Consider the following 13587-nt stretch of genomic DNA (forward strand, 5'->3'; position numbering starts at 1 on the left):
AGGCTATGCAGTGTGCGTGTGTACGTTTGTGAATGTCTTTGTCAAAAAAAAAAAAAAAAAAAAAAAACCTCACTAACCCAAGCTTACGGTTCTGTATATTTCCTGTGCATCGTGTATTTGCAAGTGTATTTGCAGTCCCTATGTCCTCTATTGTAAGTCGCTTTGGATAAAACTGCAATAACACTGCAATTTCCTTCGGGATTAATAAAGTTGTTCTTATTGTTCTTAAAAGCGTCTGCCAAATGCAATGTAATGTAATGTAATGTAATGTAATGTAATGTAATGGAGGTTAAAATCCTGTTGATCAGTTTAAAAGTGATAAATTTCTGGATCAACAAAATATTTGCATTGACATACACTGCATCACAGTCCAATTATCTGTAATAATAATTAGATTTGATTGAATTTGTTATAAAAAATATATTCTATTTTTTTATTTCCTAAACTTATTGACATAGTTTGTTTTCATTTTGTATATTTTCTTTTCAAATTATTCATATTTCATATTTCATATTGCACTTGCAATATCTTTGTTAAAGAACACCGCAATAATTTGGTTTTCCATGAGGGCGCAAAAAGAATCTCTATCGCAAAAAAAAAAAAATGTTGGTATCGCCCATCCCTGTCATGATTACACGATCATGCTCCACTCAAGTGATTCTCCCTCTCGTCCGTGTTTGGTACAGTCCACTAGTGTGACGTTTCGTCTAACCCGGAAGTAAAAAGGCTTTTAATTTGACTGGCGGACAGGCTGATATATTTTTCAAGAAGTTACGCGACGGCAGAGAGTATGGATACCGAATGTAGCGGCAAAAATAAGGCAAACAACTTTACCAAAGTTTCAAGTACGTGAGTATGGTTTGTGATTTAGCTACACTTGCTAGCCGGCTATCGATACCGCTCATTTGACTTGCCCACATACGACTTGATGGACCGATGCAAACCAATGTTTCGTATAACTTTTCACGGGTACTTCTGTTCATGAGATATAAAACAACGGACACATAGGGATGAGAAGGATGTCCTTCGAAGTGGTGGACAGTGAACATATGACGTTACGTTTCAACCAGAATTTATTCAGTTAATATCGGTGACATCGGAAAACATCTTTTGAAATATTTCCCGTTCCACGTTGCCTCAGAGTTTAGTAAGTATTTTGAGTCAATGCGTGCATTCGCTTAAAAAATAACATCACTTTAACCCTGTCGCACTCACTTACTTTTTATTATTTATAATAATAAATAAAATAGTACATTTATATATAAAATCCTGAACATGTGCCCTTTCTCACTGGTGCAACTGTTTTGCAGTTTAGCTCCCGTTACATTTTACAGTGGGACTCTTTCTCATAATGGGGATAAATTCACTGTTTTTTTCTAATTGTCTATGTAAAATTATAACTCCTCAAACATAATTCTGACAGTTGAATGAAATAATAATTTAAGTAAAGTTAATTAGAATACATTTCATCTTTGCAATTGTTAATGTTGAGCAACTAAAGGTAAAAAAAAAGGGTAAAATAGGGTTTTCTGTAAAAACTGTGAGCATTTGTTGAGAATTTAATGTCAACAATGTTAATCTGATATCTTTTAGGCATTGATATTGCCACTCCTAGCTCTTTTGTTCATAGATTATTCTTCAGTGTCACGTTTTGAAATAAATCTTGGTCAGTCAGTCAATCCAAATAAATGTTGTGCTGCAGGTGGATGGATATCAGTGAATGAAGAAACGTCACTCATTCTGTAAAGAACACAAGCGCATTTTGTAAGTATCTTATTCCCTTGAAGCAAAGCTACTCTTCTTTAAGCTAATTCATAAAAGAACACTATCTTGACAGAACCAAACACTGGCAGCAGAGTAGAAACACAATGAAAAAAAAATCTCAACAAAAGGATGGAAGGAGGCCAAACAGACGAGCAGGCCAGCAGACTACTCCAAAAGGAAGAAGCAGGTCATATACAAAAAAACAGCAGGTGAGCAGGGCTGTAGTATCTCAAACATTCAAATAATATTTGTCAGATTCATGCATGGGGCGTGCGTGCGTGCTTGCGTGTATATATTTCTAAAATTGAGGAGCAAAAATGCTCACTGGCTGCCCCATATATCCCACCCACTGGCATTTCAGGGGTCAGAATGTTATGGCTGATTGTTAAATGCTGCATTCATTGCAGTATGATACTTTCATTATGTTACCAGTTGTTTTTGAAACTAAGCACTTGACATTCCATTTATCTTTGCCGGCAGTGAATTTTTGCCTGCAGAAGTCTACCTTAAATGTGTTTGTTATGGTTGTGTTGATGTTTTCTCACAGGGTATTACACATGCAAGATTCATGACACAGGAGTTCAAGGAGAAGAATACTTTAATAATAGATGGAGAATTCCTTTGCAGACATTTTCTTTATGGAAAGTGCATCAAGGCAGGTTTTGTTTTGATAATTTTTGATTAATGAAATATTATAAGGGAGATTGACTTTTCAAAAAAATAGACAAATTATAGTCGAGGCATTAAGTTGTTTGATTTTTTTTTTTTTTTAGCTTGACATTATTCTCTTTCCCGCAGGGAGATACATGCCAGCTGAAGCATATTGAAGGTTACAATGACTTGATTAAAGAACCTTGTAAATTCTTCATCCAAGGCTTCTGTTCCAAAGGGGAGACCTGCATATACATGCACAATATCCTTTTGGGAAGAAAAAAATACCAGCAATTTATAAGCTTTTTTGGTCATGCCCTCATCTCCTCATCCTGATTCCTCAAGGGGGAAATACAATACTCATAGCAATTTCTAACTGTGTCTTAATGTGTTACTCTGACCACTATCGAAACCAATTATCATTGATGAGTGAGGACTTAAGGTTTTGATGACAATTTACCTCTTACTTCACAAAGTGAGTAAGAATGGCAGGGGAATGGTAGGACAAAAAACTCGTACAAGTTATCTGTATCTGTTGCATTCATTATGCAGAAACTTCTACTTTTATCTGACAGTGGAAAGAAAATATTTATTTGTTGCTTGGTTAATGATCTTTCTATAAATTGATCATTTCTATGTTTCGTGAAATAAATGGGACTAAAATACAGCATGCAATTATTGAATTTGATGTCAAGTCAGATTTTATTTGTACAGTGTCAGTTCACAAGCTGTCTCATAATCCTTTACATGTAGAGCACATCTCACTCTCACAAATTAACAGAATCAACTTAACAGATTCCCCCATGATCAACCACTAAGCGACAGCAGCAAGGAACATCTGCCTTTTACCTGGCAAACACCTTGGACTGATCTGAACTTAATGTGGATGGCCTTCTGTCTTTAATGGTTGAGCTGAAAAAAGACAGAGAAAAAAGAGCAATGGTGTGATGCACAGTTTGGGGTTTGGGAAGGACAGGCACGAATGCCGATGGATCTGTAACTACTACGTTTAGCGACATTTTTTTCTTTATACACAGGTATTGCTACTCTTCCAATATTTTTCAATCCATAGTGTAAGACAAATTCACATTATTGGATAAATACCTCAAAATTCATTCATGCATTCACCTAACCCTTCTTTATTGGAAAAATAAAATGTGATTTTAATTTATATATATATATTCACATATGCATACGTCTTACCGATGCTTTACATGGTGTTTTACCATGCATCAACATCACTGTGTGATGATGAACAAATCCAGCAAAACATGATTTTCACACCAAAACAGTTAGGACACTGACTCCCATGACGTCCCGTTATACATGTGAATCCATATAGCACATATTCATCTGACCACTTTCTTTTTTCCTCGACATAATTGGTTTGACAGGATTAAAATATTAAGAAAGAGATCACACGACGTACCATCACGACAGTCAAAAGTTGACTTCAGAGTGCACCAAAATCCCACAGATAGGCCAAGCTGTGTTGCGTAATCATCTGCAGCCAGTGATGGCCATGCGGGCTGTGTCATCTCAAATTATGAGTCGGGTGTGTGTCTTGACCTCCGCCAAACCCCTGAGACTGACTCACCAAACCCAGCTTAAGAACAATTAACCTATTTGTTTTATGAATCTCAGTGAGAGGCTCTTCTTTGGGACCTGTCAAAACGCTTTAAAGTTAAATCTTTTGAAAAATGTCTGACACTGTAGAGAAATGAATAAATCCCTTTAATTTTATAGATTGTCTCAATAACCACTGTCAGGCATGGTCTTTTTTTTATTTTTATATTGTGGTCTAGTGTTTATATATTCCTTCACAAACTGTCACAGTCCATCCCCTGCAAGTTCTTCCATTTATACAAATGTTCTCAAGGGACAGATTGCAGGTTTTCCCATGAGCCACTAAATGACATCACAAAGAAGTTGCTGGAAGAGGTATGTGAATTTTGATGTTGTAAAAAAAAGAAGAAATTTTGCTTATGTTAACATATAATGCCAATATTCATTGCTGACCATTTTTTATTCAATCAATGCACTTTAAAAATGTGATAAAAATTTATTTTACAAAAAAAAACATTTAAGTATTAAAAACAGTTAATTTCAAATGATTCTTAAAATTAACTAGATAAACATTACAACTCAGTCATGCAATTATTGTAAGATATTGTATTGAAATCAAAATGCAATAGAATTGCTTTAAATTAATTAAGAAAACATGAAACTGCTTAAAATTTGGAGGAAAATAATTAAACACAAGATTATCAATAGCATCTCTGAAAAATGTTAGCAAATATTTCAGGCATTCCTCATAACCTGCCAATGTGTTAGAAGTTACCTGACAATTGGTGTTAAATCAACAGATAAAGACAATTCAACTAGTTTAACATAACAGAAATCAAAAAACTGTCAAAAATTGTTTGGGAAAAAAAAACGCTCCACAATAAATCAAAATAAACACTGAATTGCCTATAACTTAGTTGTAAATTAACTGAAATGAACAAATTATATCCTTCTTGAGCTTTTGTGAACAATACGGAAACACCCTGATAATTGAAACCAAAAGGCAACAAGGTACCTCACGAGATTAGGACCACTCTCCCAGGGCTATACCTTGAAAAGAGAGCTTGCTGGTGTATCTCTAGGGGCAGCGCCTTCTGCCATAACCCAATGAGTTCAACAGCCAATTTATATCCTGGCTGGCCTGGTAATGTCTCAGTGACTTTTTGGAAGAGCATTGTGTGTTTTGCAAGGTTACTGGATGTTTGGCTAGACATACGGTGTTTTTGTACCACGACCTGCCACTGGACAAGCAGTGCAACAATGTCTTCTATGATCATGAACAAGTAATGACCAGAAATGACTTCAAAATAGATTAGCTATTGGAAATTTCGAGTTACAATGTATTCAAACAGTCCAAAGGTTTTCTCAATAAGATACTTTGTATTTGCGTGCTGACCATGACTATGGTTCATTCCTTTCTTGCAGATTGTGAAAAATGACATGCGTGCGAAACAGAGGGATGAAGCAGTATCATCAGAACAATCAGAAAACACAAATCAGCCTAACCAAGAAGTAAACCAGATTTCTGATGATATTAAAAAGCCTCTCTGGTACGACCTCTGACCTCCTTTAAACATTTCCCTTAAGCTTTATGTAATACACCTGTCGATGAGTTGTGAAAGTTGACACATGGTAACCAGCATGTTGATATTATGTTTCAGGCTTAACTTTTACAACTCCACAGACTCCGATGTAATAAAGGAAATTAACGAAGGGATTGAAAACACAACAGATATAACGCCAGAACATGAAGCTACTAGCTCATGCTACATTGCTCCAACTAATGAACCCAACAAGGATGATCTAGTTTGTTACTCTGTCAGAGCAGTGCTGGGTCCTCAGCTCGCCAGACCTTTCTCTAATTGTAGTACAACTCCTACAAGTGGGGACACAACTTTTTCTGGCACAAAAATTGCTGACTCGTCAACCTATAAATCACCAGATGCCTCTCTTACCCATCCTGCTGCTTCCCCCCCTCCATCTGACAACTCCAATGAGAGCCATGATTCTCCAAGCTCAGCAGATAAGTTCTTAAATTTTGTCAATCCAGAAAATGAAGAGAAACAATTCCAAGAAGGAGCATTCAAGAGTGTGTCATCGTACACTAATTTAATTTCAGTTAGTTGTCCTAATCCTGTGGCCCCAACCCCCAAGTCTCTTCATCTCGGGAAAGAAACGACGAAAGAAAGTCCTATGTCGTATGGAAGAATACGTCACAGCTGCTTTTCAAGGCAGCTCTGTCAAAAGGATCATCCCAAAAGCCCGACAACATTCACCCTACAAGAAAACCTCATAAATGCCAAATCCCCACAAAGGCAAAGTATTACCAAGCCAGTTCATGCAGTATCTCACTCAGACTCCAGTCAAAGAAATGTACGGACTATCCCTTCATGCTATGACACAAATAATGTAAAACAAACCTCCCTTGAATGGAGACCTAACGAAGTTACTCAAGTTCCTAGTCATGAGCTTCCATGTGTAAAGCCTGCAGAGCAACAGTGTCAGATTCTGGTTCGCAACCCTCTAATGAAACAGGTGTGTAAGTATTACCGGTACTATTATTCTCCCTTTGCAAAGGACATTTTAATTGACTTTAACAGCGTGTTTGTGTTTAATTGACATGGTGGTCTGGCGAATGATTCTCCAACAGGGGGAAAAATCCAATGTTTAATTAATAGATGCTTTGGTGAATACAGATAAAAAAATACAACCATTTTGGTCATTATTATATGTTTCCAACTTAAACAGTGACGGTCTGAAATGGTAGGCAGCTTTGTAAAAGTGGTACTGCAGTGGTAGTCCCTGAGTGGCACTCAACCAAGTATCTAGAATGTCCAAATTGAAGTAGCCACAGAATATTTTCATAATAACTCTTCGAAGGAGTATTCACATTAATTGACAAAACTTCAATAAGATAATATGGTTTATCGGGTACATAACAAGCATCTATTGGCTTCCTCTTGTGGACGCACATCTACCACCAAGTGTCAGCTTTCTGAGGGACTTGCTTTTCCCCAAGTAGCTTCTGTTCCCCCTTGGCCAAATTCCCCTATGCCTTGTTTGATGTGACCCACTATATCTCGGTGCTTGGATGGCAGCTTTAGCATCTAGTACTGCAGCGTACGGGGTTCACTTTCTCATTGTGGCATGAGGAGGGCCCACGACTCTTACCACAGGTTCTCAATATTCAGTGATTGCCATCTCCAGTCATGTTTTAGCACTCTTGCAGTCTTCAACCAGACTGGAAATGGGCAATCAGCAAGCTGAATTGGAAACTACAGCTTCAGTTTTCCGGGGCGGGCAGTGTAGTCTGTCTGTTTGAGACCTTTGATTGTGTTCTGCTCTGCAACTTGCTATGTATCTTTTAGCTTGCCAGTATACCACCTTCTTAGGCTTTTTACAGGCTTCTCTTGCACAGTTGGTATTGCCTGATGTTGAACTTTTCATTCAAGAGCTGTCCCTTCACAGTGGAAATGGTGTGGGATATGTTGGGTTTCACTTCCATTCTTGCCCATGCAGTGTTTTCCTAAAGCTTGTTCGGGAGGCATTTGGTGCATGCCTTTGTGGTTGATAAAGTATTCATCTCATCCATAAATGCTCTTATGGGCCGTGGTCAGAGCACGCTGTTCAGACAATGACCTTCAATCACACACCTTGAAACTCGGAAAATGCGCTCCATTGCCATGGTTAAGGCCAGTGGCAAAGTGACACATCCCACCATTATTCCTTTATCCTAATGCTTCCATCCAGTGCTGTTGTCCTGCATCGTCACACAGAACAGGAGGCCTTCTACATATGACTTGACCAGCCTTGTGATGCTCTCAGGGGTCTTGAAGAAATTGAATGCCTCCCTTATTACCTTGTCTTCTTCCACAGCTTCTTTCTTTGCCCTCTCTTCTTCTCAACCTTTGCCAGTTTCTGCTGCCTCTGGGACTTTGGCTTGATACAGCCATCTTTCCATGGTTCTTGGTTGTTGCTCCAAATCTGTGTACACTGTAGCCATGTATGATATCTGCGAACCTATCCAGTTTTTTCTCCTTAGTTCCTTTCTGTGCCTACAGGAGGCCAACTCGGTCTGAGTCAATGGTATGCCACGCTCTCTGGCTAGATTTGGGCCTTGCAACCTCTGGTTTTGTTCCTCCTTTCTGCTTATGGCCAAGGGTGGTTGGGCTCCTGACTTTTGTCGGTTGGCTGATCCATGCTGGGCTCAACTTTGGCCGAGGTACTGATACCTTGCAGAGTCTGGTCATTGCGCTGCTGCTGGGCTTTAAATCCTATCTTAAGTTACTTTTGCCCATCCACACTGGGAGCTTCTAAGGCGTTGTCCTCTCAACAAATGTAGTTGAAACCTTTCTCCATCTTTCAGTTTACCTATGATATTGTACTGAACTTGAGACCAGAGGTAAAAAGGGATCTACTGAGTTGTGCTGCTTTATTGAAATGCCTTTAGTGAAATATATGTGGTGATGACCATGATTACATATGTTTCCATTATTTACATTGCAGGTTCAACTGAACCAGAGAGCTGAATCATTTTCCTCAGGACAATCGGCAAACACAAATCAACCAAAATTTTCTGAAGCTATCAAGAACCCTGATTTGGTAAAATGTTCGGATGGACTGATGTCAACTGAAGAGATGACAGCAAAAGCAACTGAAGAAGTGGCTAATACTTCTGCAGATGAAGAGGCATCTGTCACATTTTGCATGCCCCCAAGGCATGACCGCAAGAAACAGAATGCAGCATATCATTTTAAAGAAGCAGGGCTCACACCCCAGTTGTCTAAATCATTCAGAAGCCACTTTGGTACTTTGGACCCTGCAAGTCATGGTACTCTTTTTCCATTAGCAAAGTGTGATGGTATAATGGTTGAGCCTGTCCCCAGGAGCATGAAAACCAGTGATTCTTCAGGATTTCAGAAACACATGCAATCTCGCCTTAACCCTGGAACAAGACAACAGTCTCCTAGTTACAGTCTCTTAGAGTCTAAAGCAAGACAATGTGGTGACTTGCTGGGATATAATAAACCCTTTAAAAGATTGTTTAATGGCCTTTTTGCTAAACCGTTGACAGAAACGATAAACTCCTCGACGGAATCTATAAAAAGTACCTGTCAGTCTGCAGCTGAATCAGATAATGCCAGTCACAATCCATTCAGGACAGGTTTTGCCCTTCCTCTGGGGGAGCTGACTGCTATCCATCCATGCAGTGGGACCGCCAACCAGTTGGGCAGTGATCTATCACAGTTACCAGTCTCAAACCAGAAAGCCTCCAATTTAGAGACTCCTCAATCCTGCTGTGGTACAACTAGTTTAAAAGAAAGCCCTAATGCTTCAAACCTCGTATACTGCACCCCGTGTCCCAGTTCTAACACTCAAGTAAATCAGCCTTCAGAGAGACTGGTGGTCCCTAAGGATTCCAGTGTACCTCAATCAACAGCCTATCAGCGACTGACTATTCCCTTTTCTTCAAATGGTAAGAATGCTCTGCTTTTATATTTGAGGTAGAGATTCAACATTTTTTACATCTTGCTTTGTCTTTTTGAATTCAGCAGATTCTTCATATTCAGTTCTGAAAACACTCTTCCTGCATCTGAGCCCTTATCATGAAGTGGAGGACTCCTAGGACTGTGTCCAGATCATCTGTCTCTCTGGTATGACATTCAGCACAGAGGATGGTTAGTGATAGTGGACGCTGAGCTCAGGGTGGAAAGGAGCCTATTCACCTCAAAAATGGTGAAAAAGTTCTTGAGTACCTCTGCCAGAAAGATGTCAGCTCTAGCGGACCTGGGTGGGCTACTCTTGTCGCTCGACTGGTATTGTACGCCCTGGCACACATCGCCACTCACGTTGTAATCCATGCCACACACGCAGTGAGTTGCCGTGTGTGAAGCTTCTGCAGCTCTGATGCCTCTTCTCAGGGTCACCCTTTTGCTGCATTGTGCTCAGTCACCTGATTTGAAGGCTTAGTTGCATGATCTCAGGAGGGATCATTGCGAGTTTTGGTGAGGATAAACCCAGATGTGATTCCCAATTCCTTCACTGTAGTGTCCGTGCAGTGTTTGCCATATGATGGAACAGCCTCTGTCTGTCATACAGGTTAGGTATGAACTAGGCCAGATACTGAATCATTCCCAAAAATCTTTGATCATCTTCTTTGGCAGAGGTGGATTCCTGCTTCCTGTGTTTTCTCATGTGGTCTTAGTCCAGTGGCATTAGGCGTAAGACTGATTTGATTTAATTTGTCCTTATTTTGCAGTTGCTTATATTGGGTTTCGGATTGTACTCATCCATTTTCAAATGACTTTCTACAGTTTTTGATTATGTGTTCTTTTGTGTCTCCAAATAAAAGCAAGGCATACATAATGTTTACTTCACCAGCTATATCCAAGACCCTCTGTGCTATTGCCCCAAGAAAGACCTCCGTTGCTGATGAAATCCAAACCAGCAGCTGTAGAAACCTGTAATCTCTACTAGGTGTGTGATAAGCGCAGTCTGAGACTTTCCTCATTAAGGTATATCTGCCAAAAGCCCTGGTTTACACCTTGTATTTTGCATTCGTTATGCGAGAGACTTCTTCCTTCTTTGTAAGAAGCCGTCAAGGTTCCTTTTTTTATTTCTTGTTTCAAGTTTTTAGGATCTATGCAAATACATATTTTATGCAGTGTCACTACAGTCACCATGCTGTCCCTCACCATTTGTTCAGTCTGCCTGGTTATCACTCCCTTTTTTTCAACACACTAGTTCATCAACTATTCTGTCCCTGAGAGCTGTTAGCATCCTGCTGGGAACATGTATGACATGTGTTCCAGTCGGATGTCCATTGAAAATGTCATCATAGTCTTTGAGAATGTCCTGCTTTTTTCCAACTTCATGAATTCTCTTTACTAAGCCTGGTTCCTAGCATTTTGTTTACTGCAAGGTGCCTTTAGCCTATAGGCTAAAGGTTATAGGTTTTAGCTGATAGAGCAGTCTGGACCTGTGTCCAGTTTGAAAGTGACATGTTTTACATGTATTATCAGTTTTCCATTCATGTTTTCTTATAGTGCTCCACTTTTTGCAGACTCCTATTATTTTGTGTTTTTCATGCTCCATGTCGACTGCGCCAGTAAACATCATTTGTGTTCTCAACTTCCCAACTGCATGCATTCTCTTCTCTTGATGCTGCTGATTTTGTGATCTGCATATCTTGGCTAACTTATTATTAGTGTCTGTCTGAATGTTGGTCACTTCAACATTTTAACCCACATCTGTCACAACTTGACTCATTTTGCTCACTTTTTCAGTCTGCTATCCATAAAGCACTGATCAATTTCCAGATTACATCACACTTTACCTACGGGTAACTGTCAGGTACAAAGTCAATGTATTACAGCATCTTATCAGGATGAATTAAATTCACCTTTTTTTGTATTCATTATTGCCATGTGCACACTGTTGCAAAAGGGCATGTACACAAAAACTGCACTTAAAATGAATGGCTTGGAATGGATTTTTGACCAGTAGGGGGGTTTATATGTATATTTTGCCTTGAGAAATAAACCTTTTTACAATTCAATTAGCTGGAAATCTTCATGAAACTTCTCATTTATTGAAAAGTGGATACCCTATGAACTGGCATAAAATATTCTGGGCTCTTCAGAAAGATCCATTAGTGTTTGTTAATACCCACTGCATGGCAATCACACACCAGAATTCCAGGCTGCGCCAAATGTGGAACAGCCTGGCACATTGTGGTGTGGTACAATGTGGAACCTTAGGTGATATTTTATGTCACCCCCTCCATCAGTGATTTGGATACAGTTTACAAAATACACCAAATAGCATTGTTTTTACCATTGTGTTTAATTTATAAGATAATATGCACACAGTTTACATGCTCACACAGGTAAGAGGTCGATTTTCTTTCACCTAAGTGTAACCTGTATATGCAATCAATACTCGCCAATACTAGATATTGTGGTGTCTTAGAGGACCCCTTCGAGATGTGATTGGTCAGATCTTGATCTGGGGGCTCATTTTAAATATCTCGCTCCCAGGATCTTAAACTTAAGAATGATGTCGGTTTAGTCAGGAGATTGGCAATAGCAGCCTCTGTAACAGTAAAGAAGACTTCCGACCCATGTAAACACACATGATCACAGATTTTTGCAACAGAAAATTCAGGGTCATTTAGTTATTCATATTTCATACCAGACATTTCTTTAACGCTGTATATTTAATTTTGATTCCTCTTTGGTGTAAATACATAAATATACCACAAAAAGTGAGGTTTATCCTTCTAATTAATGCAAACCGATGATGATAATAAACCTCAAAATCAAGAAACGTGTTCTCAGTGCTTAATAAATGATAACCCTAACCACATCCCAACTTTCCCACTTTGAATGTCCCTTGACTGACATCTTGAGTTTCTTTATGACTTCAGTATTTATTCATCTTTCCAGCAGGACAATTGGGATCCTAAAACTTTCTCACCACACCAGCACCTTACCCCTCTCCCTTGCAACATGGCAGCTCTCATTTCAACAATTTAATACAGTTTAAGTCTAGTATGGAAGGTCCTGTGTTTTATTGGTTCATTTGTTTTTTTCCCGTCGTCATTGACAGCAACATAACCGTCTGCTGTAGCATGATCAGCCATGCCATGGATTGCTACGAATTGGCAAGGGACTCCTCTGACCTCACTGATAACTGCATTTGAGGTGTTTTGGTCCCTGTAAATTACAATACTTACCAGATATAGATATGCATAAGTAGCATTTTAATTATTACAACCAGGGTTACATACGCATGAGAAGAGATCTATGCATTTTGAACATTCTGATTTTCACTGCACTCACATTTTAGTGTGTCCTTTGAGTTGATATGAACGTTTAGCTAAACATGGGCTGTACTGACACTACTTAGTAGGGGCCTGCAAACCTACAAATCTTGGTAGTAGTCCAATACCAAGTAAATACAAGGCCAGTAATTGCTGATACTGATACATTTTAGAAGAGTAGATTCTCTATTGTCTTATAGAGAAAGCATCATCAATCTGTACATTTGAATGAAAAATGTAAATGGGAATTGTAATTTCTCCTTTAATTAGTTGATCATGATTATGATGATAGAACACAGGACAAATTTCAGGCAAAAAAGAAATCAACAAACTCAACATGAATTTTCCTTTTTCCTTCACGTTTTGTTCATAAACAATATAATGTATGAATACGACTAATCCCACGGTAACTTGTTCCTGCAAACATTACACCTAGCAGTAATTTTGTCTGCAGCTGTCAAGTATTATCTAATGGTGCTCTTCTTTGCTAACATGCAGTCAGCAGTGTACTGCTGAACTCACAGTATAGGAGGGAAAGAGAGAGAGGGGCAAAATGGGATTGAGTCAGGTTAAATAAGAATAAGAATAAGAATAAGAACAACTTTATTAATCCCGAAGGAAATTGCAGTGCCAGAGTTACAGAAAATATAACAGTAATAAATAATAAAAGAAAGGCAGAATTAGAAATAAAAATAAACTATAAACTATAAAGTGTTTCAGTGAAACCATAAAGTGTCTTAGTAAGCAGTGATAAAACTATAAGTGTCTTAGTAACAAGTGAG

At 38.8% G+C, this 13587-nt stretch overlaps 1 protein-coding gene across 2 annotated transcripts; it reads left to right on the forward strand.

Moving 5' to 3' along the window:
- Nucleotides 1-743: 743 nt before the first annotated feature.
- LOC147216936 (uncharacterized) lies at nucleotides 744-13098 on the forward strand. Of its 2 annotated transcripts, none has more exons than XM_086176985.1 (10): nucleotides 744-845; nucleotides 1703-1764; nucleotides 1838-1973; nucleotides 2312-2423; nucleotides 2567-2677; nucleotides 4250-4356; nucleotides 5407-5531; nucleotides 5643-6516; nucleotides 8488-9457; nucleotides 9534-13098. In XM_086176985.1, exons 2-10 carry the CDS (start codon nucleotides 1721-1723, stop codon nucleotides 9605-9607), a joined length of 2553 nt encoding a protein of 850 aa, XP_086033111.1. In that variant the 5' UTR covers nucleotides 744-845; nucleotides 1703-1720; the 3' UTR covers nucleotides 9608-13098. The 2 variants fall into 2 exon arrangements, with proteins under 2 accessions (XP_086033111.1, XP_086033112.1); XM_086176986.1 differs by having other exon boundaries at nucleotides 9537-13098.
- Nucleotides 13099-13587: the final 489 nt, after the last annotated feature.

This window comes from Fistularia commersonii, chromosome 29 (genome assembly GCF_037954325.1).
Source record: "Fistularia commersonii isolate RoL2024-O1a breed Wild chromosome 29, RoL_Fcom_v1.0, whole genome shotgun sequence".
NCBI lineage: Eukaryota > Metazoa > Chordata > Actinopteri > Syngnathiformes > Fistulariidae > Fistularia > Fistularia commersonii.

What these genes read in the sequence shown, in the direction of transcription:
- LOC147216936 (XM_086176985.1), top strand. Translation starts at nt 1,721, where the DNA reads ATGAAGAAACGTCACTCATTCTGTAAAGAACACAAGCGCATTTT. An exon ending in GATATTAAAAAGCCTCTCTG is followed by an intron (nt 5,532 to 5,642) that starts GTACGACCTCTG and finishes ATTATGTTTCAG; the next exon opens with GCTTAACTTTTACAACTCCA. An exon ending in TATTCCCTTTTCTTCAAATG is followed by an intron (nt 9,458 to 9,533) that starts GTAAGAATGCTC and finishes TTTTGAATTCAG; the next exon opens with CAGATTCTTCATATTCAGTT.